The 25461-nt window shown below is 61.5% G+C and overlaps 1 protein-coding gene across 1 annotated transcript; it reads left to right on the top strand.

Annotated features, from left to right (window-relative positions):
• The first annotated feature begins 2462 nt into the window (after positions 1 to 2462).
• On the top strand, positions 2463 to 22598 carry MMP17 (matrix metallopeptidase 17). The gene is made up of 10 exons (XM_012434900.2): positions 2463 to 2473; positions 2886 to 3018; positions 3315 to 3444; positions 5682 to 5965; positions 6750 to 6926; positions 10919 to 11003; positions 11974 to 12056; positions 12158 to 12310; positions 20411 to 20668; positions 22234 to 22598. Exons 2-10 carry the CDS (start codon positions 2979 to 2981, stop codon positions 22596 to 22598), a joined length of 1575 nt encoding a protein of 524 aa, XP_012290323.2. The 5' UTR covers positions 2463 to 2473; positions 2886 to 2978.
• The last annotated feature ends 2863 nt before the right edge of the window (positions 22599 to 25461 follow it).

The following is a 25461-nucleotide window of genomic DNA, read 5'->3' as shown; positions in this document are numbered from 1 at the left end:
CCGAAGCTGGGAGCACAGGACGGTGTGGCGCTGGGCAAGGGCAGCCTGTGGGCTCGGGAGGCCCCCCCCGGAGCAGGTGGCCGCTTCTGCCTGTGTCCACCCGAAGGCTGGTGGCCCTCAAACCCGCAAGGCTGGTCTGTCGGGTGCCCCTGCAAACTAGGAAGTGGCTCCCACCCTCCCACTCTACCCCCCCCAGACAGACCCTCCCAGAATGCTGAGCCCGAGATGGGGCGCAGCCCCTGAGCACACACGTGTGGGGTGGGAGCCCCCGAGAGCCCTGCCCCACAGACCCACTGCCCCAAGATGTGACGCCATTCTACGCTCAAAATCCAGTGCCCCTGAGGCCACAGGTGACTGCCTGTTGACCATGGGTGGGACTGGAACCCTGGTTCTTCGAGTTGAAGCAGGCTGGCCGCTCACACCTGCCCCTAAACCACTGCTTCCAAACGTCGGGAACATTCCACAGCCGCTGGGAGAGCTGCATGTGGCCCCGTGGCCAGGCTGCCTAGCTCCCCAGGGACCAGAGGTAGGGGTGCCCCAGCCTGCCACCAGCCACGACCCCAGCTTACAGATGGGAAGGCTGGGGTGCAGGGTCCTCCCAAGGGTCTCAGTGCCTGCTGGCCCAACCCAGGCAGCAGCTGGCCTGGGTAGGGAAGGCACCTGCTGTATGGGCCCTTCCCTGGTAAGGGGACACGGGGTCATCATCCAGTATCATAGATGGTGTGAGGAAATTCCAGAGGGCTGCCTGGAGGAGGTGACAGGCTCGTAACCATGAGGCACAGTGGCCCTGTTGAGCTGGGATCTTAACAAAGAACTAAAAAGTGCACGTATTTAATGCAGAATGTGCTGATGTGCTGATGGCCAGCACCTAGAGCGGTGACTGGCCTGGGGACACACTCAGTAAACCCTTCGGGTACATGGCAGTGTGGGCCTGGACACCCGGGGCCAAAGATCCCCACGGCCTGGAGATCAGGACAAAAGTGGGGGCTGGCCTGTCGGGGCCATCACCCAGGCGCACAGCAGTTATCCCACCGCTGTGAGTGGAGGCCCCAGGGCCCTGCCCTAGGAGCTGCCCACCCCAGTCATGAATGTCCACTTTGACGTCCATCCTGCCTCTAGCCTTGGAGGGGCTCCCAGACCCGAGGGGTCTCCAGGCTCCCCTGGTTCAGGGCTGAGGGGGCTGGGGCTGGGTCAGCAGGGTTTGCGGAGCGGGTGAAGGTACAGAGGGAGGGCCCCGGGAAGGACTCTGGCTCCTGGACGGGGAATCTCGGGGTGTGCAGATCCCATGCGGTGTCTTGCGCGGCCCCTCCTGGCCAGCACAGCCTGTGGCTGAAGCCCTTGGGACCTCCAGGACGATGGCGCCTCAGTCCTCTGAACACTGCCCGCCGGTGGGCAGGAGGGTTGGCCAGGACCGCGCCATCACCAGCTCACAGAGAAGCTCAAGCAGGAGCTGCAGACCAGAACCCGGGGGCCCAGCAGGCGGGATAAATGAGTCGCAGGCATTTTTTAAATGCCCACCAGAGAAAAAGAAAAAAGACAGGTCTGCAGGCTGGACAGGGACCCCAGCATGTCACCCCTGGCTGGTGCCTTTCCCGGGCGCGCCTCGCCCCTGCTGTGGTTCCCCAGGCTGGCGAGTGTCCACGAGGCAGAGCGGGAGCCTCATTGCAGCCTGCAAGTGGGCACGGGTGCCACTGCAATTGAAGAAACTGAAGCTGAGGGTGGAGGCAGCCCCCACAGATGGCACCCAGGCCCCCCGTCCCCAGGTCCCCACAGATGGCACACAGACTCCCCGTCCCCAGGTCCCCACAGATGGCACCCAGGCCCCCCTGTCCCCAGGTCCCCACAGATGGCACCCAGGCCCCCCTGTCCCCAGGTCCCCACAGATGGCACCCAAGCCCCCCGTCCCCAGGTCCCCACAGATGGTACCCAGGCCCCCCATCCCCAGGTCCCCACAGATGGCACCCAGGCCCCCGTGTCCCTGGGGCCCCCCCAGGGTAGCAGAGATGACTGGGGCTCGTGGCCAGGGCTTGGTTTGTGCCGAGGTTAAAGGGCTGCCCCCATTCCTGCTCCCACTCAGCTCGGATGTGGGTAGCCTCCCACCCACCCCAGTGCGCCCTTCAGAGCAGAGCTGGTGCTGGTGTGAGGATTTTCCACATCCCGGCTCACATCCTCATCACCAGCCTGCCAAGGACTCAGGAAGCAGCCCAAGGGGTGGACTGCCTCGCCTCGGGCACGCGGCAGGGAGGTGGCTGAGTGGGGCTCCCCTGCTTTTGCAGCCTGGCTAGAACCTGGCTTTTGTTTGTGAGACAGGGTCTCACTGTTGCAGTCACAGCCTCCAGCTCCTGGGCTCAGGCGATCTCCCCACCTCGGCTTCCCAAAGTGCTGGGATCTCAGGCCTGAGCCACGGCGCCGGGCAAGCCTGGGCTCTTACCTCCCCCGTGAAAGAACAGCCGTGGCCCAATTCCGCGAACTGGTATCTGCACCACTGCCTTTCTCAGCTGGGGTTTCAGACCTTGCGGCCCAGACTGCCCTGTCACACGTCAGCTGAGAGCCTGCATTTGACACTGGCCACATTTAAGAGCCCTTTTAATGTTCCCTGGTATTTTGCAGCCTCGGAGGCGTGGGGTGGGGCAGGGTTGCCCTGAGTGGTTGTACAGGTCGTGCACTGCACAAGCTCACATCATCTAAGGCACATCAGTTTTATTAAGACACTTTTCCGGCAGCTGCCTGGGGAAGAGGCAGGAGGTGCCTTGTGGGCAGATTGGGGGCTGGGTGGTAATCAGGCTGGGAAGGGCCTGTCCCGGGCAGTGGTGGCCCATGGCAGGCTTCTTGTTGGGTAGGACCAGGCCCTCGTTGCACCCCCTCACCCTGCTCTCTGCCTTCAGGAGTGGCTAAGCAGGTTTGGTTACCTGCCCCCAGCCGACCCCGCAACAGGACAGCTGCAGACGCACGAGGAGCTGTCCAGGGCCATCGCAGCCATGCAGCAGTTTGGTGGCCTGGAGGCCACCGGCATCCTCGGTCAGTTCTCCAGGGGGGCAGTGGGTGGCCTGCCTTGCTGTGGCCCCCATCAGGCCTGCGCCAGTCAGCCGTGCCCCTTCTGACCCGTCACAGCCCTGCCCTATGCTTGAATGGAACTGGGTCCCTGCCTGGGGTAGCTCGGGGCCTGGGGCTGGTCCCCTGCAGTGGGTGGAAGGTGGGGGTGGCTTGGAGGTTGGTGCCAGTGCTAGAGTCAGGGCTCTCTGCCTTGGGGGTGCTCGGGATCTTAGGCTGGGGGTTAGGTGGGGCTAGGCTCTGAGCTTCACGCACCCCTGCAGACGAGGCCACCCTGGCCCTGATGAGAACCCCACGCTGCTCCCTTCCGGACCTCCCCGTCCTGACCCAGGCTCGCAGGAGACGCCACACTGCAGCCCCACCCAAGTGGAACAAGAGGAACCTGTCATGGAGGTGGGTGCGTGGCCGCGGTGGGGGATGGGGTCTCCGTAGAGGTGGGTGCGTGGCTAGGGCGAGAGATGGGGTCTCCGTAGAGGTGGGTGCATGGCCGGGGTGAGGAGTGGGGCCCCCATGGAGGTGGGTGTGTGGCCGGGGCGAGGGGCGGGGTCCCCGTGGAGGTGGGTGCGTGGCCGGGGTGAGAGGCGGGGCCCCCGTGGAGGTGGGTGCGTGGCCAGGGCGAGTGGCGGGGTCCCCGTGGAGGTGGGTGCGTGGCCGGGGTGAGAGGCGGGGCCCCCGTGGAGGTGGGTGCGTGGCCAGGGCGAGGGGCGGGGTCCCCGTGGAGGTGGGTGCGTGGCCGGGGTGAGAGGCGGGGCCCCCATGGAGGTGGGTGCACGACCGGGATGAGGGGCAGGGCCCCCGTGGAGGTGGGTGCGTGGCCGGGGCGAGGGGCGGGGTCCCCGTGGAGGTGGGTGCGTGGCCGGGGCGAGGGGCGGGGTCCCCGTGGAGGTGGGTGCGTGGCCGGGGTGAGAGGCGGGGCCCCCATGGAGGTGGGTGCAGGACCGGGATGAGGGGCGGGGCCCCCGTGGAGGTGGGTGCGTGGCCGGGGCGAGGGGCGGGGTCCCCGTGGAGGTGGGTGCGTGGCCGGGGCGAGGGGCGGGGTCCCCGTGGAGGTGGGTGCGTGGCCGGGGCGAGGGGCGGGGTCCCCGTGGAGGTGGGTGCATGGCCGGGGTGAGAGGCGGGGCCCCCGTGGAGGTGGGTGCGTGGCCAGGGCGAGGGGCGGGGCCCCTGTGTCTCCGTGTCTGTGCCTCTGTAGATGCCCACAAGCCGGGGTATTTGACGCAGTAGGAGCTCTCTCCTCGCTCAGGAGGCAGAGGGCACATCCGTCCCAGGCTCTGTCCAGCTGTGCAGTTGCGGGTAGCCGTTGGCGGAATCAGCAGCCTCTGCTCCGCCCTGGCCCTTCTGTGTGCCAGCGCCTCTCCCGTGGATTTAGGGCCCCCCAGCCCAGTATGACATCCACAAAGACCCTATTTCCTTTTTGTTTTTGAGGCAGGGTCTGTCGCCCTGGCTGGAGTGCAGTGGCACAATCACAGCTCACTGCAGCCCTGACCTCCGGGGCTCAAGCAGTCCTCCTGCCTCAGCCTCCCGAGCAGCTGGGACTAGAGATGCATGTCACCACACCTTGCTAATTTTTTTGTTTTTTGACACGTGTCACTCTGTCACCCAGGCTGGAGGGCAGTCTTGGCTCACTGCAACCTCAGCCTCCCAAGTAGCTGGGATTACAGGCATGAGCCACCGTGCCCAACTAATTTTTTATATTTTTAGTAGAGACTGGGCTGGGTGTGGTGGCTCATGCCTGTAATCCCAGCACTTTGGGAGGCCAAGGTGGGTGGATCATTTGCGGTCAGGAATTTGAGACCAGGCTGGCCAACATGGCAAGACCCCGTCTCTACTGAAAATACAAAAATTAGCTGGGTATGGTGGCGTGTGCCTGTAATCCCAGCTATTCGGGAGGCTGAGGCAGGAGAATCGCTTGAACCTGGGAGGTGGAGGCTGCAGTGAGCCGAGATTGCACCACTGCACTCCAGCCTGGGAGACATAGTGAGACTTGGTCTCAAAAAAAATAAAATAGTAGATATAGGGTTTCGCCACATTGGCCAGGCTGGTCTTGAACTCTTGAGCTCAAGCAGTCCGCCCATCTTAGCCTCCCACAGTGCTGGGGTTGCAAATGTGGCCACCACGCCCAGCCAACCCTGTTTCCAAACAGGCCACATCCTCAGGCCAGGGTGGACGTGAATTTGGCGGGACACTATTTGACCCCCACACCTGTACTGGTCCCGTTCCGCTGTCCCCTGGGGTCAAAACTGGCTCAGAGGAGTCCTGCTAGTGTGAGAGCTGATGACCAGAGAGAGCCCCTTCTGCGGGGAGCAGGGGCTGGGGCAGGCGGGCACACCCGCTGAGGGCCCTGAGCTCATGGCCCCACGTGGGAGCTCACGTTTGCCTGTGGTCTGGGGCCTCAGCCCTCCTGGGCTCTCTCTCCCTCCGTCCCTCCGTCCCTCATCCATCCCGGGTGAACTCCTGGGACCTTCATGGGGCGTCGGACCTGTCTCCTGGCACGGGCGAAAGGCGGAAGGTGGGGAGACACTCTCGTGGGCATGGGCACCCCCCGGGCTGAGGAGGGCGTTCGGGGAGCCTCGGCCTGGGGCACGCGGCCTGCTCCCCGTGACTGGACTCTGGCTGACCCCTGCCCGCAGGGTCCGGACGTTCCCTCGGCACTCGCCACTGGGCCGTGACACGGTGCGCGCGCTCATGTACTACGCCCTGAAGGTCTGGAGCGACGTCGCGCCCCTGAACTTCCACGAGGTGGCGGGCAGCGCCGCCGACATCCAGATCGACTTCCCCAAGGCCGACCACAATGACGGCTACCCCTTCGACGGCCCTGGCGGCACCGTGGCCCACGCCTTCTTCCCCAGTGACCACCACACCGCAGGGGACGCCCACTTTGACGACGACGAGGCCTGGACCTTCCGCTCCTCGGGTGCGTCTGGGGCAGCCCCCAGGGCGGGGTCAGGGGCCCTGGCAGCCCGTGATGCCGAGGAGCAGCCGTGGCGCCCCCGTGGCGCGCCCGTGTCCAACCCCACGGCTGGAAACACGCCCACTGCCCCTGAGCACGGCTGGGCATTTCCCACAGGCCGACCTCGCTGGGTGCTGGCCTGTTGGGCGGGGCCGCCGCCGCGGGGCCAAGCCTGTCCTCGCCACGTCCTCAGCATCCTCAGCACCCGAGGGGTGCGCGGGAGGAGGGCTGTGAGGCCTCTGTCCGTGGCTCAGAGTCGCTCCCGCTAAGTACCATCGTCTGCAGAAGTCACGGCTCCACAGAGGCCATTCCGACCCAGACTGTGGCCTTGGGGGACCGGGCCGTCCTGGGAGCCAGGCCCATCCCATGGGGCCTGGGTGGGGGGGTCAGTGCCCACAGCGTCGGGTCTCAGGCCGTCTGTCCGACACCGGGCCCCATGTAACTCAGGCCCAGGCACAGGGTGTTATCTGTGTGGCCTTGTGCAGAAGATGCTGTCGGCCCCTCTGTGAGTGACACAAAGACGCCAGGCCTGAGAAACCCAGCAGGCCCCACAGAGCCCCCCGGGCAATCACGTTAATTCCAAGTAACCCTGCAGAATCCGTCTGGCATGGCGGACACCAAGGCATCCCCCGTGGGCACCCCAGCCTGGGCCCACCCCACCCCACAGCATGGCAGAGGCCTGCTGGTCCCTCCTCACAGGGACAGAGCCCCTCCTGCCCTTGGTTCACGTGGCTCCCTGTGTCCCCAGATGCCCACGGGATGGACCTGTTTGCGGTGGCTGTCCACGAGTTCGGCCACGCCATTGGGTTGAGCCACGTGGCCGCCACGCACTCCATCATGCGGCCGTACTACCAGGGCCCGGTGGGTGACCCGCTGCGCTACAGGCTCTCGTACGAGGACAGGGTGCGGGTCTGGCAGCTGTACGGTGAGTGTCTCCCCGAAACCGGACACAGCTGCCCTGGGAGAGGGGTCAGAAATCCCAGGCACCCCCGAGCAGAGCCCCCCCGGGAGGGTTTGTTCTGTTCCCTCTATATATGGTGCTGTGCCAGCTGGGACCCTCTGGCCTGTCCACAGAGCCCATCCCTGATGTGCCCAGAGCCCCTGGGTCAGAATTCCACCTCTGTGCCCCAGACACTGACGGTTATGACAGGCAGTGTTGACGGTGTCCAGGCCTGTGCAAATCGCATTTTGGGTCTTAAATCATCTCATCTTTAGAACACCTTAAGCAGTGAAAAAAAGAAATCTGATCTTTGTGGCCATATAAGGTGGGGACTACGTCCCCCTCTATGCAGATGAGAAAACTGAGGCACCCAGAGGTCCGAAGATTGGCCAGGGAACCCAGCGGTAGCAGAGTCGGGCCCCAGGGACCCTTCTACTGGGTTCACAGCAGGAAGTGAGGCGGAGCCCCTGCCCTAGGAGCTGGTGCCCCAGGGAGATGGCGCCCCAGGGAGATGGCGCCCCAGGGAGATGGCGCCCCAGGGAGATGGCACACGTGCATCAGAGGCCGACATGGTCACCTCACTTGCACCCAGCCCAGCTGCCCCCACACCCTGTAGGAGTGCTGCCCCCACCGCCGAGACCCCTCCTGGCCTCAGCGTCATCCTTGACACTTCACGCGCTCTGACATCCATGCGTAGTTTCCGCTGTAGAAAAATTCACATCCCATGCAATTCACCGTTTTGGCTGGGCTCAGTGGCTCGTGCCTGTAATCCCAGCACTTTGAGAAGCCGAGGCAGGCAGATCATTTGAGGTCAGGAGTTCGAGATCAGCCTGGCCAATATGGCAAAAACGCATGTCTACTAAAAATACAAAAATTAGCCAGGTGTAGTGGCATGTGCCTGTAATCCCAGCTACTCAGGAGGCTGAGGCAGGAGAATGGCTTGAACTCAGGCAGCGGAGGTTGCAGTGAGCCCAGATCGAGCCCAGATCGCGCCACTGCACTCCAGCCTGGGTGACAGAGCGAGACTCTGTCTCAAAAAAAAAAAAAGAAAGAAAGAAATTCACCATTTCAAGGTGTACACTTCCATGCATTTAGGACACTCGCAAGGTTGTGCAGATGCCACCTCTGTCTGGTTCTAGAATTTTTTTTTTTTAGAGACAGTGTTTCACCATATTGGTCAGGCTGGTCTCGAACTCTGAACCTCAAGTGATCCACCCGCCTCGGCCTCCCAAAGTGCTGGGATTACAGGCGTGAGCCACTGCACCCGGCCCTGGTTCTAGAACTTTCTAATCACCCACTACTACTAAAGGGGACCCGACACCCATCCCAGGCCCCGCCTTGGCCCCTGGCAACCCCACTACTGACAGACTGTGTCTCCATAGATCGGCCCCTAATGCAGCCATGCAACCTTTTGTGTCTGGATTCTTTTTTTTTTTTTTTTTTTGAGACGAAGTCTCACTCTGTTGCCCAGGCTAGAGTGCGTCTCAGCTCACTGCAACCTCCACCTCCCGGGTTCACACGATTCTCCTGCCTCAGCCTCCCGAGTAGCTGGGATTACAGGCATACGCCACTACACCCCACTAATTTTTTTGTATTTTTAGTAAAGACAGGGTTTCACTACATTGGCCAGACTAGTCTCAAACTCCTGACCCTGTGATCTGCCTGCCTTGGCCTCCCAAAGTGCTTGGATTACAGGCGTAAGCCACCATGCCAGCCCTTTTTTTTTTTTTAAGATATGAGGTCTCACTCTGTGGCACTTGTCTCAAATTCCTGGGCTCAAGTGATTCTCCTGACTCAGGCTCCCGAGCAGCTGGGACTACAGGTGTGTACCACCACACCTGCACACCTGGCTAATTTTTAAAGTTTTTGTAGAAATGGGGTTTCACCATGCTGCCCAGTTTGGTCTCAAACTCCTAGGCTGAAGCAATCCTCCTGCCCTGGCCTCTGAAAGTGCTGGGATTACAGGCATGAGCCCCATGCCTGGCCCACCTGCTACCTGAGCATGGCGTGCTCCAGGTTCACCCCGTGGTGGCATGGATGCCGCCTGGATTCCTTCTCACGGCTGAACAGTTTTATCATCGTGCAGCCTACAGCAGGCACTGTGTTACCGCCCTGTCGGTTGTGAGGAACGGTGCTGTGAAGGCTGGGGTGCCAGCTCCTGTGGGAATGCCCGTCTCCGGCTCTCTAAGGTGTAGACCGGGGTGGAATTGCAGCCCGTCTCCGGCTCTCTAGGATGTAGACCGGGGTGGAATTGCAGCCCGTCTCCGGCTCTCTAGGGTGTAGACTGGGGTGGAATCGCAGCCCGTCTCCGGCTCTCTAAGGTGTAGACCGGGGTGGAATCGCAGCCCGTCTCCGGCTCTCTAGGATGTAGACCGGGGTGGAATTGCAGCCCGTCTCCGGCTCTCTAGGATGTAGACCGGGGTGGAATCGCAGCCCGTCTCCGGCTCTCTAGGGTGTAGACCGGGGTGGAATCGCAGCCCGTCTTCTGCTCTCTAGGGTGTAGACCGGGGTGGAATTGCAGCCCGTCTTCTGCTCTCTAGGGTGTAGACCGGGGTGGAATTGCAGCCCGTCTCCGGCTCTCTAGGATGTAGACCGGGGTGGAATTGCAACCCGTCTCCGGCTCTCTAGGATGTAGACCGGGGTGGAATTGCAGCCCGTCTCCGGCTCTCTAGGGTGTAGACCGGGGTGGAATTGCAGCCCGTCTTCTGCTCTCTAGGGTGTAGACCGGGGTGGAATTGCAGCCCGTCTCCGGCTCTCTAGGGTGTAGACCGGGGTGGAATCGCAGCCCGTCTTCTGCTCTCTAGGGTGTAGACCGGGGTGGAATTGCAGCCCGTCTTCTGCTCTCTAGGGTGTAGACCGGGGTGGAATTGCAGCCCGTCTCCGGCTCTCTAGGATGTAGACCGGGGTGGAATTGCAGCGCGTCTCCGGCTCTCTAGGATGTAGACCGGGGTGGAATTGCAGCCCGTCTTCTGCTCTCTAGGGTGTAGACCGGGGTGGAATTGCAGCCCGTCTTCTGCTCTCTAGGGTGTAGACCGGGGTGGAATTGCAGCCCGTCTCCGGCTCTCTAGGGTGTAGACCGGGGTGGAATTGCAGCCCGTCTCCGGCTCTCTAGGGTGTAGACCGGGGTGGAATTGCAGCCCGTCTCCGGCTCTCTAGGGTGTAGACCGGGGTGGAATTGCAGCCCGTCTCCGGCTCTCTAGGATGTAGACCGGGGTGGAATTGCAGCCCATCTCCGGCTCTCTAGGGTGTAGACCGGGGTGGAATTGCAGCCCGTCTCCGGCTCTCTAGGGTGTAGACCGGGGTGGAATTGCAGCCCGTCTCCGGCTCTCTAGGATGTAGACCGGGGTGGAATTGCAGCCCGTCTCCGGCTCTCTAGGGTGTAGACCGGGGTGGAATTGCAGCCCGTCTCCGGCTCTCTAAGGTGTAGACCGGGGTGGAATTGCAGCCCGTCTCCGGCTCTCTAGGGTGTAGACCGGGGTGGAATTGCAGCCCGTCTCCGGCTCTCTAGGGTGTAGACCGGGGTGGAATTGCAGCCCGTCTCCGGCTCTCTAGGGTGTAGACCGGGGTGGAATTGCAGCCCGTCTCCCGCTCTCTAGGGTGTAGACCGGGGTGGAATTGCAGCCCGTCTCCGGCTCTCTAGGATGTAGACCGGGGTGGAATTGCAGCCCATCTCCGGCTCTCTAGGGTGTAGACCGGGGTGGAATTGCAGCCCGTCTCCGGCTCTCTAGGGTGTAGACTGGAGTGGAATTGCGGGCCAGTGCTCACACACTGAGTACTTAACTCGGCGAGGACTCCGACTGGCCGTCAGCTCTGGGGGCGGCAGTCTCGCCGGTTGCAGCTGTGTCCCCACAGTGCAAATTGAGAGCCTGTCCTCTGAGTGGCCTCGGTTTCCTGCCTGGGATTGAGAGGGGCTACTGGGATGTGGGGTGAGGCAGGCACCTGGGGTTTGAGGCCGTCCCCCTCCTTGTCTCCCACAGGTGTGAGGGAGTCTGTGTCTCCCACCGCGCAGACCGAGGAGCCTCCCCTGCTGCCGGAGCCCCCAGACGACCGGCCCAGCATCCCGTAAGCCCTGGGCCCACGGTCGCCACCCACGGTGGTCGGCCTGTCCGTGCCACGTCCCAGGCAACATCTGCCCCAAACCGTGGCTCAGATCCCTGGGAAGCCCGCAGCTGTGGCCGGTTGAGCTCAGTGACATTTTGTCTTTTCTTAAACCCCTTCTAATACTGGCCTCCCCTGCCAGGGACCCTGCACAGGGATGACAACATCAGACTCGGGTTCCTGTCTCCTCGTCCCTGTCAGCTGCTGCCATGAGACAGGCAGCCCAGCCTGATGAGCGTTTCATGAAGCCCAAGATTCCCAGCGTCAGGAAGTCAGGCCAGGCCTGCAAGTGTCTGGCTGTGCCCTGTGGCCGGGACATTCACTGTCTGGGCTCACGTCTGGTGCCAGGGCTGGCCTAACCGGACGGCCGTCGGAGCCGCTCCACAAGGCATGACCCGCCCATGGCAGCTGGATTCTCAGGGAAGTTGTCCCGAGAGCTGGTACTGCCCGAGGCCAGTGGAAGCTGTGACCTTGTCACGCAGCCTCAGATGTCACGGGACTGTATGTGTAACCGTATCGGTTAAAGCCGTGAGGGAGCCGCTCTCTTTGACGCCATCTCTCGGCGGACGTGCGCCTTGTCCCCGATCTTTAGCCGTTACAGCGATGTCACTGTGAACACGCTCCTGTAGGACAGAGTTCTGGGCTCAGGGTCCCGTGGTTACTGCACCAGTCTCCCCCGCCAAGCCCTGCCTTCCCTGCAGCCCCCGGCACTGTGTTCTCAGAGCATAGATCTTGCTCCCTGCCATCCTGTGAAACGGTGGACAGGCACCCCTGTTTTAATTTGCCTGTCTCTTCAGGAGGAGACCCCCAGGCAGGGATAGGGGCTCCCCCCAAGCATGCCTGGCCCGTGCTGCTCAGGTTAGGGGCTCCCCTGAAGGATGCCCTGCCTCCGAGCCCACCAGCTTCTCTTCCCCCCTCCCCAACCACCCCGCAGGCCCAGGAAGGACGTGCCCCACAGGTGCAGCACGCACTTTGACGCGGTGGCCCAGATCCGGGGTGAAGCATTCTTCTTCAAAGGTACCCCCGGGGTTCCTGTGGCGGTGGGCAGAGGGCGTGGCCCAGTCCGGCGCAGACCCCCTCTGCAGCCCAACCCTCACCTCTGTCTTCTGTGTCCCCAGGCAAGTACTTCTGGCGGCTGACGCGGGACCGGCATCTGGTGTCCCTGCAGCCGGCACAGATGCACCGCTTCTGGCGGGGCCTGCCACTCCACCTGGACAGCGTGGACGCCGTGTACGAGCGCGCCAGCGACCACAAGATCGTCTTCTTCAAAGGTGGGCGGGCTCCCCCTCACGCTCCGGGCCTCCCGGAGGGGGTTCAGCCTGCATCCCGCTGCGTGGAAGCCCCGCGTCTGCCCAGAGGCTGGGTCAGCACCGAGCGCTTGTTTGCTTGTGCACTCAGCACATGCATGCAGAGCACCTCCTGTGTGCCCGTCCTGCGGCAGCCGCTGCAGGCACATGGAGGGCGAACAGGTGGGCAGCCCTGCCCCCGCCCTCGTCGGGCACACAGTCCTCCCCCAAGTCCGGAGGGCTTGATTTCCGGTGCCGTTCAGGGTGGTCAGAAAGGAAGGGCGATGGGAGCGGTCTGTTTAGGGGGATGCCGAGCAAGCAGAAGCTAGGAGCGGTGTTCAGGGCCGGGGAGCTGCCGCCCGAGGCAGGAGCAGTCCTGCTGAGCGCGTCACAGACGGGCCTGTAGCCGCCGGGCCTGGAGGAGGCTGGGGCAGAAGCGTCAGGGGCCGTGGCTGCTGCAGCCAGGCTCCTCTCCCCAGGGCAGCCCTGTACCCACCTTTCCCGGAACGACCTCGTGGTGGTGCTGTGGGAAGCATTCCTCGTGCCTCCAAGGCTCCATGCAGGGCAGGAAAGGGAGACGGGAGCGGGGGCAGCAGGGCTGCAGGGGCAGGCAGGATGGCAGGACAGAGGCCCCCACGCTGGGCAGAAACACGCAGCTTCCCTCACAGTGTGGGCAGCGTGGGTCCTCTCTGGAGGCCCTCCTAGGCCTTGCCCACGTTTGGTGTCGCCCTCAGCCACGTCCCTGCTGCCACCGCCTCTGTCTTCACCAAGCCGTCACCTCCTCCAGCTTGACATTGTCTCTTATAAGGAAGCCGAGCCTTGATTCAGGTCCTAATATCCGCCCCCCTTTTTTTTTTGAGACACTCTGTCACCCAGGCTGGATTGCAGGATTGCAGTGGCATGATCTCGGCTCACTGGACCCTCCACCTCCTGGATTGCGATTCTCCTGCCTCAGCCTCCCGAGCAGCTGAGATTATAGGCACCTGTCACCACTCTGGCTAATTTTTGTATTTTTAGTGGAGACAGGGTTTCGCCATGTTGGCCAGGCTGGTCTCGAACTCCTGACCTCAGGTGACCCACCTACCTTGGCCTCCCAAAGTGCTGGGATTACAGGCGAGAACCACCGCGCCCAGCCTGCCTCATCCCATCTTAACTCATCTTAACTAACACATCTGCAAAGACCCTTTCCGAGCAAGGTCACGTCCTGAGATTCTGGGTGGATACGAGTTGGGGGAATCGTTCAGTCCAGCGTGGCAGCCAGTCCCACACGCACGGGCAGAACCCTGTTTCCTCGCGGAGGTAAAGGGTGTTCTTCGTGTCTGCCAGGGAACCACTTCCTGTCGCTCCATCGCCCGCCCAGCCCTTGGCATTTGACTCAGTCACCACCGTCATTTGGGAGCCTTCAGGTGACTGCTCCCGAAGGTCTGATCCATCCCGAAGGGAAAGAGGCTGCAGCGACCTGGGAGGCTGAGGCAGGAGGACCACCTAAGCCAGGAGGTGGAGGCTGCACTGAGCCATGATCATGCACTGCACTCCAGCCTGGGCGACAGAGCAAGACCTTGTCTCAAAAAAAAAAATCCCCAAAGACAGTACTTGCACTAGAAGAGAAAAAAAGAGAATGACGTAAACCTCATGCCCCATTGCTCCTAGCCTCCCCCGTGCGACCTCGCCAAAGGTCCCAGGGTGACCCATAGCGCCTCCCGGAGCAGAGACCTGGCACACACAGTCGCCCATTCAGCGGCCTCCTTGCCTTGCACACGTTGGACGTGTTCCGGCCGCTTCCCCCGGTGGGTCCGCCCGGCGCGTTCCAGCCGCTTCCCCCGGTGGGTCTGCCTGGCGTGCCCTCTGGATCAGGTTCTGGTTCTGCATGTCCAGCAGGAATGTCACCGAGGGGCCGTGTTCTGAGCCCCGAGCCGCCCTATCTGGTGATGTTTGCTGTGGTCACCTGCATGAGGTGCGTCTGCAGGTTTCTCTACCATAAAGCTCCATTTCTGGATGTGAGGGGTCGGTCACTTGCCAGGAGAGACTTGAGAACATGTGGGTCTCTTGTCACAGCCCGTCCCAGCCCTGGGTGCCCTGCCCCCGCCTGGTTTCCTTACAGGCGCACCTGTCTGGTTCCCACGCAGCCACATGCAGCAGGGCAGGCCCGTTTGTCACTCATCGCATTATCTCCTTAACCCTCCCCTCCTTACAGACATCACAGCCCTCTCCAGTCTCCAGCAAAGGACGGTTTTTGCTCATTTTATTTTTAAATTTTATTTTACTTTACTTTTTTCAGACAGAGTCTCACTCTGTCACCCAGGCGTGAGTGCAGTGTCCTGATCTTGGCTCAGTGCAGCCTTGATCTTCCAGGTTCAAGCGCAGGTTGTCCTGCCTTAGGCTCCCGAGTAGCTGAGACTACAGGTGCTCACCGCCGTGCCTGGCTAATTTATTTGTATTTTTGGTAGAGACGGGATTTCACCATGTTATTCAGGCTGGTCTTCAACCCCCGACCTCAGGTGATCCACCCGTCTTGACCTCCCAAAGTGCTGGGATCACAGGCGTGAGCCAACACTCCCAGCCCTGGTTTTTTTGATAATTTTAAATTGTGGATTTGGTGAACACATTTTAACCATTTTAAGTGCACGGCTCAGTGGTATGAAGCTTGTTCATGTAGCTGCATGGCCGTCACTGGCATCCACCTCCAGATTTCCATCTTCCCAACGGAGACGCCGCCCCCACGACACGCGGATGCCCCCACCCCCCGCAGCTCCAGGCGCCCACTCCCCTCGCTGTCCCCATGGCTCCGAGTGCGCTAGGGATCCCACGTCAGTGGGACAGACGGGCCCTGCCCTCTGTGCCTGGCTCGTGTCGCTCAGCGGAAGGGCCTCAGGGCTCACGCACGCCGTGGCAGGTGCTGGGTATCCTTCCTGGCCAAGTCCGAGCGACGTTCCATGGCACGGACGGACTCATTTCGTTCCCTGTCCACCTGGGTTTCTTCTCCTCTGGGCTCCTGTGGAGGATGCTGCTGTGAGTGTGTAAAGCTCACTGCTGGGAGTGTGAGTGTAAAGGACACTGCTGGGAGTGTGTGTAAGGTCACTCCTGGGAGCGTGTGTGTGTAAAGGTCACTCCTGGGAGCGTGAGTGTGTAAGGGACACTGCTGTGAGCGTGTGTGTAAAGGTCACTGCTGGGAGCGTGTGTAAAGGTCACTGCTGGGAGCGTGTGTGTGTAAAGGTCACTGCTGTGAGCGTGTGTAAAGGTCACTGCTGGGAGCGTGTGTGTGTAAAGGTCACTGCTGTGAGCGTATGTAAAGGTCACTCCTGGGAGCGTGTGTGTAAAGGACACTGCTGCGAGCGTATGTAAAGGTCACTCCTGGGAGCGTGTGTGTAAAGGACACTGCTGTGAGCGTGTGTAAAGGTCACTGCTGTGAGCGTATGTAAAGGTCACTGCTGGGAGCGTGTGTGTGTAAAGGTCACTGCTGTGAGCGTATGTAAAGGTCACTGCTGGGAGCGTGTGTGTGTAAAGGTCACTGCTGTGAGCGTATGTAAAGGTCACTCCTGGGAGCATGAGTGTGTAAAGGTCACTGCTGTGAGCGTATGTAAAGGTCACTGCTGGGAGCATGTGTGTGTAAAGGACACTGCTGTGAGCGTGTGTAAAGGTCACTCCTGGGAGTGTGTGTGTAAAGGTCACTGCTGGGAGCGTGTGTGTGTAAAGGTCACTGCTGTGAGTGTGTGTAAAGGTCACTGCTGGGAGCGTGTGTGTAAAGGACACTGCTGTGAGCGTATGTAAAGGTCACTGCTGGGAGCATGTGTGTGTAAAGGTCACTGCTGTGAGCGTATGTAAAGGTCACTCCTGGGAGCATGAGTGTGTAAAGGTCACTGCTGTGAGCGTATGTAAAGGTCACTGCTGGGAGCATGTGTGTGTAAAGGACACTGCTGCGAGCGTATGTAAAGGTCACTCCTGGGAGTGTGTGTGTAAAGGTCACTGCTGGGAGCATGTGTGTGTAAAGGTCACTGCTGTGAGCGTGTGTAAAGGTCACTGCTGGGAGCGTGTGTGTGTAAAGGTCACTGCTGTGAGTGTGTGTGTGTAAAGGTCACTGCTGTGAGTGTGTGTAAAGGTCACTGCTGGGAGCGTGTGTGTAAAGGACACTGCTGCGAGCGTGTGTAAAGGTCACTCCTGGGAGTGTGTGTGTAAAGGTCACTGCTGGGAGCGTGTGTGTGTAAAGGTCACTGCTGTGAGTGTGTGTAAAGGTCACTGCTGGGAGCGTGTGTGTAAAGGACACTGCTGCGAGCGTGTGTAAAGGTCACTCCTGGGAGTGTGTGTGTAAAGGTCACTGCTGGGAGCATGTGTGTGTAAAGGTCACTGCTGTGAGCGTGTGTAAAGGTCACTGCTGGGAGCGTGTGTGTGTAAAGGTCACTGCTGGGAGCGTGTGTGTGTAAAGGTCACTGCTGTGAGCGTGTGTAAAGGTCACTGCTGGGAGCGTGTGTGTAAAGGACACTGCTGTGAGCGTATGTAAAGGTCACTCCTGGGAGTATGTGTGTAAAGGTCACTGCTGGGAGCGTGTATGTGTAAAGGACACTGCTGTGAGCGTGTGTGTAAAGGACACTGCTGTGAGCGTGTGTAAAGGTCACTCCTGGGAGTGTGTGTAAAGGTCACTGCTGGGAGCGTGTGTGTAAAGGACACTGCTGTGAGCGTATGTAAAGGTCACTCCTGGGAGTATGTGTGTAAAGGTCACTGCTGGGAGCGTGTATGTGTAAAGGACACTGCTGTGAGCGTGTGTGTAAAGGACACTGCTGTGAGCGTATGTAAAGGTCACTCCTGGGAATGTGTGTGTAAAGGTCACTGCTGGGAGCATGTGTGTGTAAAGGTCACTGCTGGGAGCGTGTGTGTAAAGGACACTGCTGCGAGCGTGTGTAAAGGTCACTCCTGGGAGTGTGTGTGTAAAGGTCACTGCTGGGAGCATGTGTGTGTAAAGGTCACTGCTGTGAGCGTGTGTAAAGGTCACTGCTGGGAGCGTGTGTGTGTAAAGGTCACTGCTGGGAGCGTGTGTGTGTAAAGGTCACTGCTGTGAGCGTGTGTAAAGGTCACTGCTGGGAGCGTGTGTGTAAAGGACACTGCTGTGAGCGTATGTAAAGGTCACTCCTGGGAGTATGTGTGTAAAGGTCACTGCTGGGAGCGTGTATGTGTAAAGGACACTGCTGTGAGCGTGTGTGTAAAGGACACTGCTGTGAGCGTATGTAAAGGTCACTCCTGGGAGTGTGTGTAAAGGTCACTGCTGGGAGCATGTGTGTGTAAAGGACACTGCTCCGAGCGTGTGTAAAGGTCACTCCTGGGAGTGTGTGTGTAAAGGACACTGCTGTGAGCGTGTATGTGTAAAGGTCACTGCTGGGAGCGTGTGTGTGTAAAGGACACTGCTGGGAGCGTATGTAAAGGTCACTCCTGGGAATGTGTGTGTAAAGGTCACTGCTGGGAGCATGTGTGTGTAAAGGTCACTGCTGGGAGCGTGTGTGTAAAGGACACTGCTGCGAGCGTGTGTAAAGGTCACTCCTGGGAGTGTGTGTGTAAAGGTCACTGCTGGGAGCATGTGTGTGTAAAGGTCACTGCTGTGAGCGTGTGTAAAGGTCACTGCTGGGAGCGTGTGTGTGTAAAGGTCACTGCTGGGAGCGTGTGTAAAGGTCACTGCTGGGAGCGTGTGTGTAAAGGACACTGCTGTGAGCGTATGTAAAGGTCACTCCTGGGAGTATGTGTGTAAAGGTCACTGCTGGGAGCGTGTATGTGTAAAGGACACTGCTGTGAGCGTGTGTGTAAAGGACACTGCTGTGAGCGTATGTAAAGGTCACTCCTGGGAATGTGTGTGTAAAGGTCACTGCTGGGAGCATGTGTGTGTAAAGGTCACTGCTGGGAGCGTGTGTGTAAAGGACACTGCTGCGAGCGTGTGTAAAGGTCACTCCTGGGAGTGTGTGTGTAAAGGTCACTGCTGGGAGCATGTGTGTGTAAAGGACACTGCTGCGAGCGTGTGTAAAGGACACTGCTGGGAGTCTGAGTGTGAAGGACACTGCTGCGAGCGTGTGTAAAGGTCACTGCTGGGAGCGTGTGTGTGTAAAGGACACTGCTGTGAGCGTGTGTAAAGGTCACTGCTGGGAGCGTGTGTGTGTAAAGGACACTGCTGGGAGCGTATGTAAAGGTCACTGCTGCGAGCGTGAGTGTGTAAAGGTCACTGCTGCGAGCGTGAGTGTGTAAAGGTCACTGCTGGGAGCGTGTGGACACTGCTGTGTGTGTAAAGGTCACTGCTGCGAGCGTGTGTGTGTAAAGGTCACTGCTGCGAGCGTGAGTGTGTAAAGGTCACTGCTGGGAGCGTGTGAAGGACACTGCTGTGTGTGTAAAGGTCACTGCTGCGAGCGTGTGTGTGTAAAGGTCACTGCTGCGAGCGTGAGTGTGTAAAGGTCACTGCTGGGAGCGTGTGTGTGTAAAGGACACTGCTGGGAGCGTATGTAAAGGTCACTGCTGGGAGCGTGAGTGTGAAGGACACTGCTGTGTGTGTAAAGGTCACTGCTGCGAGCGTGTGTGTGTAAAGGACACTGCTGGGAGCGTATGTAAAGGTCACTGCTGGGAGCGTGAGTGTGAAGGACACTGCTGTGTGTGTAAAGGTCACTGCTGAGAGCGTGTGTGTGTAAAGGTCACTGCTGCGAGTGTGAGTGTGTAAAGGTCACTGCTGGGAGCGTGTGTGTGAAGGTCTCTCCGAGACTCTGCTTCCCCTTCTTTTGGATTTATCCCCAGAAGTGGGAATGCGGGATCATGTGGTCATTCTATTTTTATGTTTGGGGAGCCTACATTCTGTTTCCCACAATGGCTGCACAGTCTCACACCCGCCGGCAGGGCCCGGACCACACGGCCCCCACGGCCCCAACACTTGTGACTCTCCGTGTTCTTGATGGTGGGGGCGAGGTGGCCTCTAGTCATTTCTCTGGTGATGTTAGGCATCCTCAAGTGCTTATTGCCATCTGTATTTCTCGGGAGAAATGTGTATTCAAACCACGTATCCAACAAAGGAGCTTTAAGTGTTTTGCTGCTGTGCGAACTCTTTCAAAGGTGTAAGAGTCTCACAGCTGCCAGGCATGGTGGCTCACGCCTGTAATTGCAGCACTTTGGGAGGCTGAGGCAGGCAGATCACCTGAGGTCAGGAGTTCAAGACCATCCTGGCCAATATGGTTAAACCCCGTCTGTACTGAAAATACAGAAATTAGCTGGGTGTGGTGGCGGGCGCCTGTAGTCCCAGCTGCGTAGGAGGCAGAGGCAGGAGAATCGCGTGAACCCAGGAGGCAGAGGTTGCCTATGAGCCAAGATCAGACCATTGCACTCCAGCCTGGGCTACAGAATTAGACTGTCTCAAGAGAAAGAGTCACACAGTTAGTTAGGCCTTGAGGGAGGCCCTTTCTCGTCTTTGCCAGGAAGATGTTCTAGTCCTTTGTGCAGAAAGAGGGGTCGGCCAGGTGCGGAGGCTCACCCGTGTGATCCCAGCACTTGGGAGGCTGAGACGGGAGCACTGTTTGAGCCCAGCCTGGGCAAAGGGCGTCGTGGCTCACACCTGTAATCGCAGCACTTGGGAGGCCGAGGCAGGATGATCACCTGAGGTCAGGAGTTGTACACCAGCCTGGCCAATGTGAAGAAACCCCATCTCTACTAAAAATACAAAAATTAGCCAGGCGTGGTGGCGCATGCCGGTAACCCCAGCTACTCGGGAGGCTGAGGCATGAGAATCACTTGAACCCAAGGGTGGAGGTTGCAGTGAGCCAAGATCGCACCACTGCACTCCAGCCTGGGTGACAGAGTGAGACCCTTCTCAAAAAAAAAAAAAAAAAAAACAGTAGACCAGCGTGTTGTGGGTTGCAGTTTAGCCTGAGTCATAGGCTGCCGGCTGGACGGGACGGCCTGGGCCGGGCCTGGTAGGTGCTCACTAAGTATCCGTGGGGCCGCTGTGATGCAAGGTGACTGCATTGTGGCCACCGCCCCTTCAGGCCCAGGCGAGGGACCCGGGCAAGGGCGGCCGATGCAGGGGAGAAGGAAAGGCTGGAGCCCCCTGCCCACAGCTGTTTCTCTCGCCCCCAGGAGACAGGTATTGGGTGTTCAAGGACAATAACGTAGAGGAAGGATACCCGCGGCCCGTCTCCGACTTCAGCCTCCCGCCTGGCGGCATCGACGCCGCCTTCTCCTGGGCCTACAATGACAGGACTTATTTCTTTAAGGACCAGCTGTACTGGCGCTACGATGACCACACGAGGCGCATGGACCCCGGCTACCCCGCCCAGAGCCCCCTGTGGAGGGGCGTCCCCAGCACGCTGGACGACGCCATGCGCTGGTCTGACGGTGAGCACCGACCGCGGGCGGGGCGTGCGGACTGTTTCCCCACCAGGGGTCACGACAGGGCCGCCGGAGGGCTCCTGCCAGGAGGACGGCCCAGCTCGGTGTGGGCTCTGAGGGTCCCAGCCCCTCGCCTGAGCTGCAGACCCTGCTGGGGTCCCCGAGTCACTCCCCAAAGGCCTGGCCCGGGAGCCGGCTTGCTCGCCGTCGCCCCTGCCGCTCCCAGCCGCGCTCCTGCCCCAGGGCCTTGGCGCTTGCCACGCCCGCCTCTAGGCACACTCTCCTGAGATGCCCACGCAGCCCCTCCCTCGCCGGCTCCGGCCCTGCCCAGCGCCCTCCTGGGCGTCACCCGTGCTCCTTGACGGGTCCAGCAGTGTAGAAGAAACATCCCCGCAGGGTCAGCTCCGGGGGCGGCTGCGGCCTCTGTTTTGTTTTCAGCGCTGTATCATGTCACCTAGAACAGCCCTGCACAGAGTGGCCCCCGTAAATACCCAGGGAGGGAGAGACAGCGTCTCCCGGGCCATCCCTGCCCCTGCAGGCTCCTCCCGAGCTTCCCAGGCCTGTGGCCGAGCCTGCAGCGCAGCTGAGCAGATGCTGACGGTCTCAGAGTCTATCTGAGCTGAGCGCCCCCGCCGTCTAGCGCGAACCCCCTACCAGGGTCTGGCCCGACCCCCACAGCAGTCTAGCGCGAGCCCCGCCCCCGGCCGGCTGAATCTAGCGCGAGCCCCGCCCCCGGCCGGCTGAGTCTAGCGCGAGCCCCGCCCCCGGCCGGCTGAGTCTGGTGCGAGCCCCACCCCCGGCCGTCTGAGTCTAGGGCAAGCCCCGCCCCCGGCCGACTGAGTCTAGCGCGAGCCCCGCCCCCGGCCGTGTGAGTCTAGCGCGAGCCCCGCCCCCGGCCGGCTGAGTCTAGCAAGAGCCCCGCCCCCGCCGTGTGAGTCTAGCGCGAGCCCCGCCCCCGGCCGTCTGAGTCTAGCGCGAGCCCCGCCCCCGGCCGGCTGAGTCTAGCGCGAGCCCCGCCCCCGGCCGTCTGAGTCTAGCGCGAGCCCCGCCCCCGGCCGGCTGAGTCTAGCGCGAGCCCCGCCCCCGGCCGGCTGAGTCTAGCGCGAGCCCCGCCCCCGGCCGGCTGAGTCTAGCGCGAGCCCCGCCCCCGGCCGGCTGAGTCTGGTGCGAGCCCCACCCCCGGCCGTCTGAGTCTAGGGCAAGCCCCGCCCCCGGCCGACTGAGTCTAGCGCGAGCCCCGCCCCCGGCCGTGTGAGTCTAGCGCGAGCCCCGCCCCCGGCCGGCTGAGTCTAGCAAGAGCCCCGCCCCCGCCGTGTGAGTCTAGCGCGAGCCCCGCCCCCGGCCGGCTGAGTCTAGCGCGAGCCCCGCCCCCGGCCGGCTGAGTCTAGCGCGAGCCCCGCCCCCGCCGTGTGAGTCTAGCGCGAGCCCCGCCCCCAGCCGTTTGAGTCTAGCGCGAGCCCCGCCCCCGGCCTTGTGAGTCTAGCGCGAGCCCCGCCCCCGGCCTTGTGAGTCTAGCGCGAGCCCCGCCCCGCCCCGCCCTCCCTGAGCTCAGCCCGCTCTCTGCTTCTCAGGTGCCTCCTACTTCTTCCGGGGCCAGGAGTACTGGAAAGTGCTGGATGGCGAGCTGGAGGCGGCGCCCGGGTACCCGCAGTCCACGGCCCGGGACTGGCTGGTGTGTGGAGACTCGCAGGCCGACGGCTCTGAGGCCGTGGGCGTGGACGGAGCGGAGGCGGCCCGCGCCCCCCCGGGACAGCGCCACCAGAGCCGCTCGGAGGACGGCTACGAAGTCTGCTCGTGCAGCTCCCGGGCTTCCTCCCTCCCCGGGGCCCCGGGCCCGCTGGTGGCCTCCGCCACGCTGCTGCTGCTGGTGCTGCTGCCGCCGCCACTGTCACCAGGCGCCCTGCTGTGGACAGCGGCCCAGGCCCTGGCGCTGTGACACGTAGCGCGGGCCTGTGAGAGGACAGAGTCGGGGGACAGCCTGGCCACGGAGGACAAGGACCGTGCGGGAGTCCCTGGGGGACGTCCCCACGCGGGAAGACAACGGGCCACCCCAGCACGGAAAGGCCAGCAAAGGGCACTGTCCACCCAGGGCTGGGCAGACTGGGGTGGCTGGACTGAGCTGTCCACTAGTGAATGACTGCATGACTGACGGTGCCGGGTCAGGCCTCACTGCCACCACCCTGCCCCAGTCCTGGAGGGGGCATCCCTGGCTGTGGGGCCGCCTGTCCACGCTGGCGCTGCCAACCCCACCCACACTGCTGCCCGATGCTCCCGCCCACCCACAGGGCCTCCATCCCTAGGTCCCGAGTGGGCAACCCTCCCCACAGACAGCCCCCCGCGCGGTGCTGTGGCACGTCTCCCTTGTGACGCGTTCCAGACCAACACGACCTCTCCCTGCTTTGTAGCAGCTCGCCTGGGGGCTCCGGGGCCATGGGGGCGGTGCTCTCAGGCCTCAAGGGGCTTGGCCCTGACCAGAGGCCCATGCACCTGCACTTGGGGTGAGACCTTCCCAGGAGGTCTGGGCGGTCTGTCGCCTGGTTCATCAGCCCTTCCCGTGCTGTGTCTCTTCGGGTCCCCACGCCCCTCTCACGGATGGGAGAGTTGAGGCCCAGCATGGGGTGACCCTGCGTGCTACAAGCAGGGCTGAGCCAGGTCGGTCTCAGGAGGCGTGGACGCAGCGCATTGGGTGGGGCCAATTCCCAGTGTGGGAGGTGCCCGAGGAGCCACTTAGGACACTGTCTGCCCAGCAGTACCAGCCTGTCCTGAGTGGCGAGCACCAGGACCTGGGTGCACCCAAGAGGTGGGGCAGGCGCTCCCTGCGAGGGGCTTAGTCCAGCTCCGGCCGCTCTGCCACTTGCTCCCTTTGCTCCCAGCCCCGTGGTCCACCCACTCTGCCCCCACTTTGGTTGTTCAGAGGCTGCAGCCGACGCTGCTCTGCGGGGCCCAGTCCTCCCTCCTGCCAGGGCAGGGTGCTCTGGTCTCTGCGGCACAGACACCCCCCCGCCTCACGGATTGAGGGCCTGGGCTCTGGCTCACCAGCATGCGCGCTGGGCTGGGGAGGGCCTGGGTGCCTCCTGAGTGAGGATGAGGAGGTGGCCACTGGATGGTGGGGGATTACTCCTGCACAGCACAAAGTTCACCACAGGCCCAGCATAGGGAGCGGCTGGGGCTGCTCGGGGTGCAAGGCCACAGCCCCCTTGGCCCATCCCAGGATGGCGCCCATCCCAGGACAAGGCTGCCAGGGCCAGGCGGGCAGGCTCCAGGCCAGGCCTCATGGACCGGGTCACGTCCGCTGTCCTGTCTGTTCATGGCCTGTTCTCTGGGGTGGGAAGAATTCCTGCCTGTCAGACCAGTCTGGAGAAATGACCTTCCTCCCGTCTGATGGGGACACCGGCTCTGTCCTGCACCGAGCCGTGTTTCCTCATCATGCTTTTTTGCCCAGCAGGCTGCAGGGAGAAGCCCACCCTGGGTAGCTGGGGAGATGGCCCAGCCCATGGGCCCCGCACCCGAGGCATGCCCCAGAGCTATGGGTCTTGTCTGCGGGCAGGCGCTGGCATCAGTGGGGCTGGCTGTGGGGCTTTGGTTTTAGAGCCCAAACACTCCCTGACAAGAGCCTGCCCGTCCTGTCTCCGGTGAAGAGGGGAGGCATAGGCAGAGGGGGGCTGCTCTGAACCTGCCCCCCACGCTGCAGCCCACTTCCCTCTGGCGGCAGAGGGGCTGTGCTGGGTGCCCGGGGCAGGGCCTGGGAGCCCCACCAGCCCGTGACGCGTTTCCCGGGTCCCCCCTTTCCATACGCACATGCGCCTGGAGCTGCCCTGACCCCACATTCAAAGTCGGAAATGCTCCAAAACCCAAGATTGTGAGCGCAGATGGGCTGCTCGGGTGCACACTGGAACATTTGGGGTTTCACTTTTTTTTTTTGGCCACAGGGTCTCACTCTGTCACCCAGGCTGGAGTGCAGTAGTGTGATCCCAGCTCACTGCAGCCTCCACCACTTAGGTTCAAGCGATTTTCCTGCCTCAGCCTCCCAAGTAGCTGGGATTACAGGCTCCTGGCTAATTTTTTGTATTAGTAGAGACGGGGTTTCACCATGTTGGCCAGGCTGGTCTCAAACTCCTGCCCTCTGGTGATCCTCCCGTCTCAGCCTCCCAAAGCGCTGGGATCACCGGCATGAGCCAGCACACCTGGCCAAGAGGCAGTATTTGAAAAAAGAAAAGCTGAAGAAAGTGCTCAGCCTGTCAGTATAATGCAAATATAGTGTTCCAAACTCTGGAAACGCGGAGCTCCAAAACGCTTTCCTGGCCCTGCGCCTCTCGGGTGAGGACCACGCAGGCCGTGTGTATTGTGTGGGAGGACCTCGTGTTCACGAAGGCTGCACACACGGCATGCGAGTCCTCTGCATCCTTCGGGAGGCGCTGCCCGCACTGGGGCTGCTTCTGCGTCTCCTGCACCCGGAGGTGTTCTCCCCAGGTCAGAGTTGGGAAAGACGCAACCAGTGGATCTCAGAGGATGCTGCAGGGACAGACCTCGCCAAGCCGACCCAGCCCCCGGGCCTTCCCCAACCCCCGTGACCTTGGCACGTCCTGTCTCTCTGTGGTCCATCCCCCGGCCGTCTGCCCGCACCTTCCTCGTGAAGGGACCTCGGTTCTGTCTTCGGCAGGGATCTCAGAGGGCCCTGTTAGGCACTCATCCATCTTCGTTTGAGCAAGTCACCATCCAAACACCTGGAGACTTCACATAACATTCCGGATTTTCAGGCACTTCTTGTAATCCAGGCTGCACTGGCCCAAATTGGAGAA

The sequence above is a fragment of the Aotus nancymaae genome, unplaced genomic scaffold, assembly GCF_030222135.1.
Source record: "Aotus nancymaae isolate 86718 unplaced genomic scaffold, 86718_ANA_hifiasm-v0.15.2.pri h1tg000021l, whole genome shotgun sequence".
Lineage (NCBI taxonomy): Eukaryota > Metazoa > Chordata > Mammalia > Primates > Aotidae > Aotus > Aotus nancymaae.
Note: the sequence above shows the minus strand (reverse complement) of the source record. Positions and strands in the feature narration are given on the sequence as shown.

What these genes read in the sequence shown, in the direction of transcription:
- MMP17 (XM_012434900.2), top strand. Translation starts at nt 2,979, where the DNA reads ATGCAGCAGTTTGGTGGCCTGGAGGCCACCGGCATCCTCG. An exon ending in GGAGGCCACCGGCATCCTCG is followed by an intron (nt 3,019 to 3,314) that starts GTCAGTTCTCCA and finishes GCACCCCTGCAG; the next exon opens with ACGAGGCCACCCTGGCCCTG. An exon ending in GACGACCGGCCCAGCATCCC is followed by an intron (nt 11,004 to 11,973) that starts GTAAGCCCTGGG and finishes ACCACCCCGCAG; the next exon opens with GCCCAGGAAGGACGTGCCCC.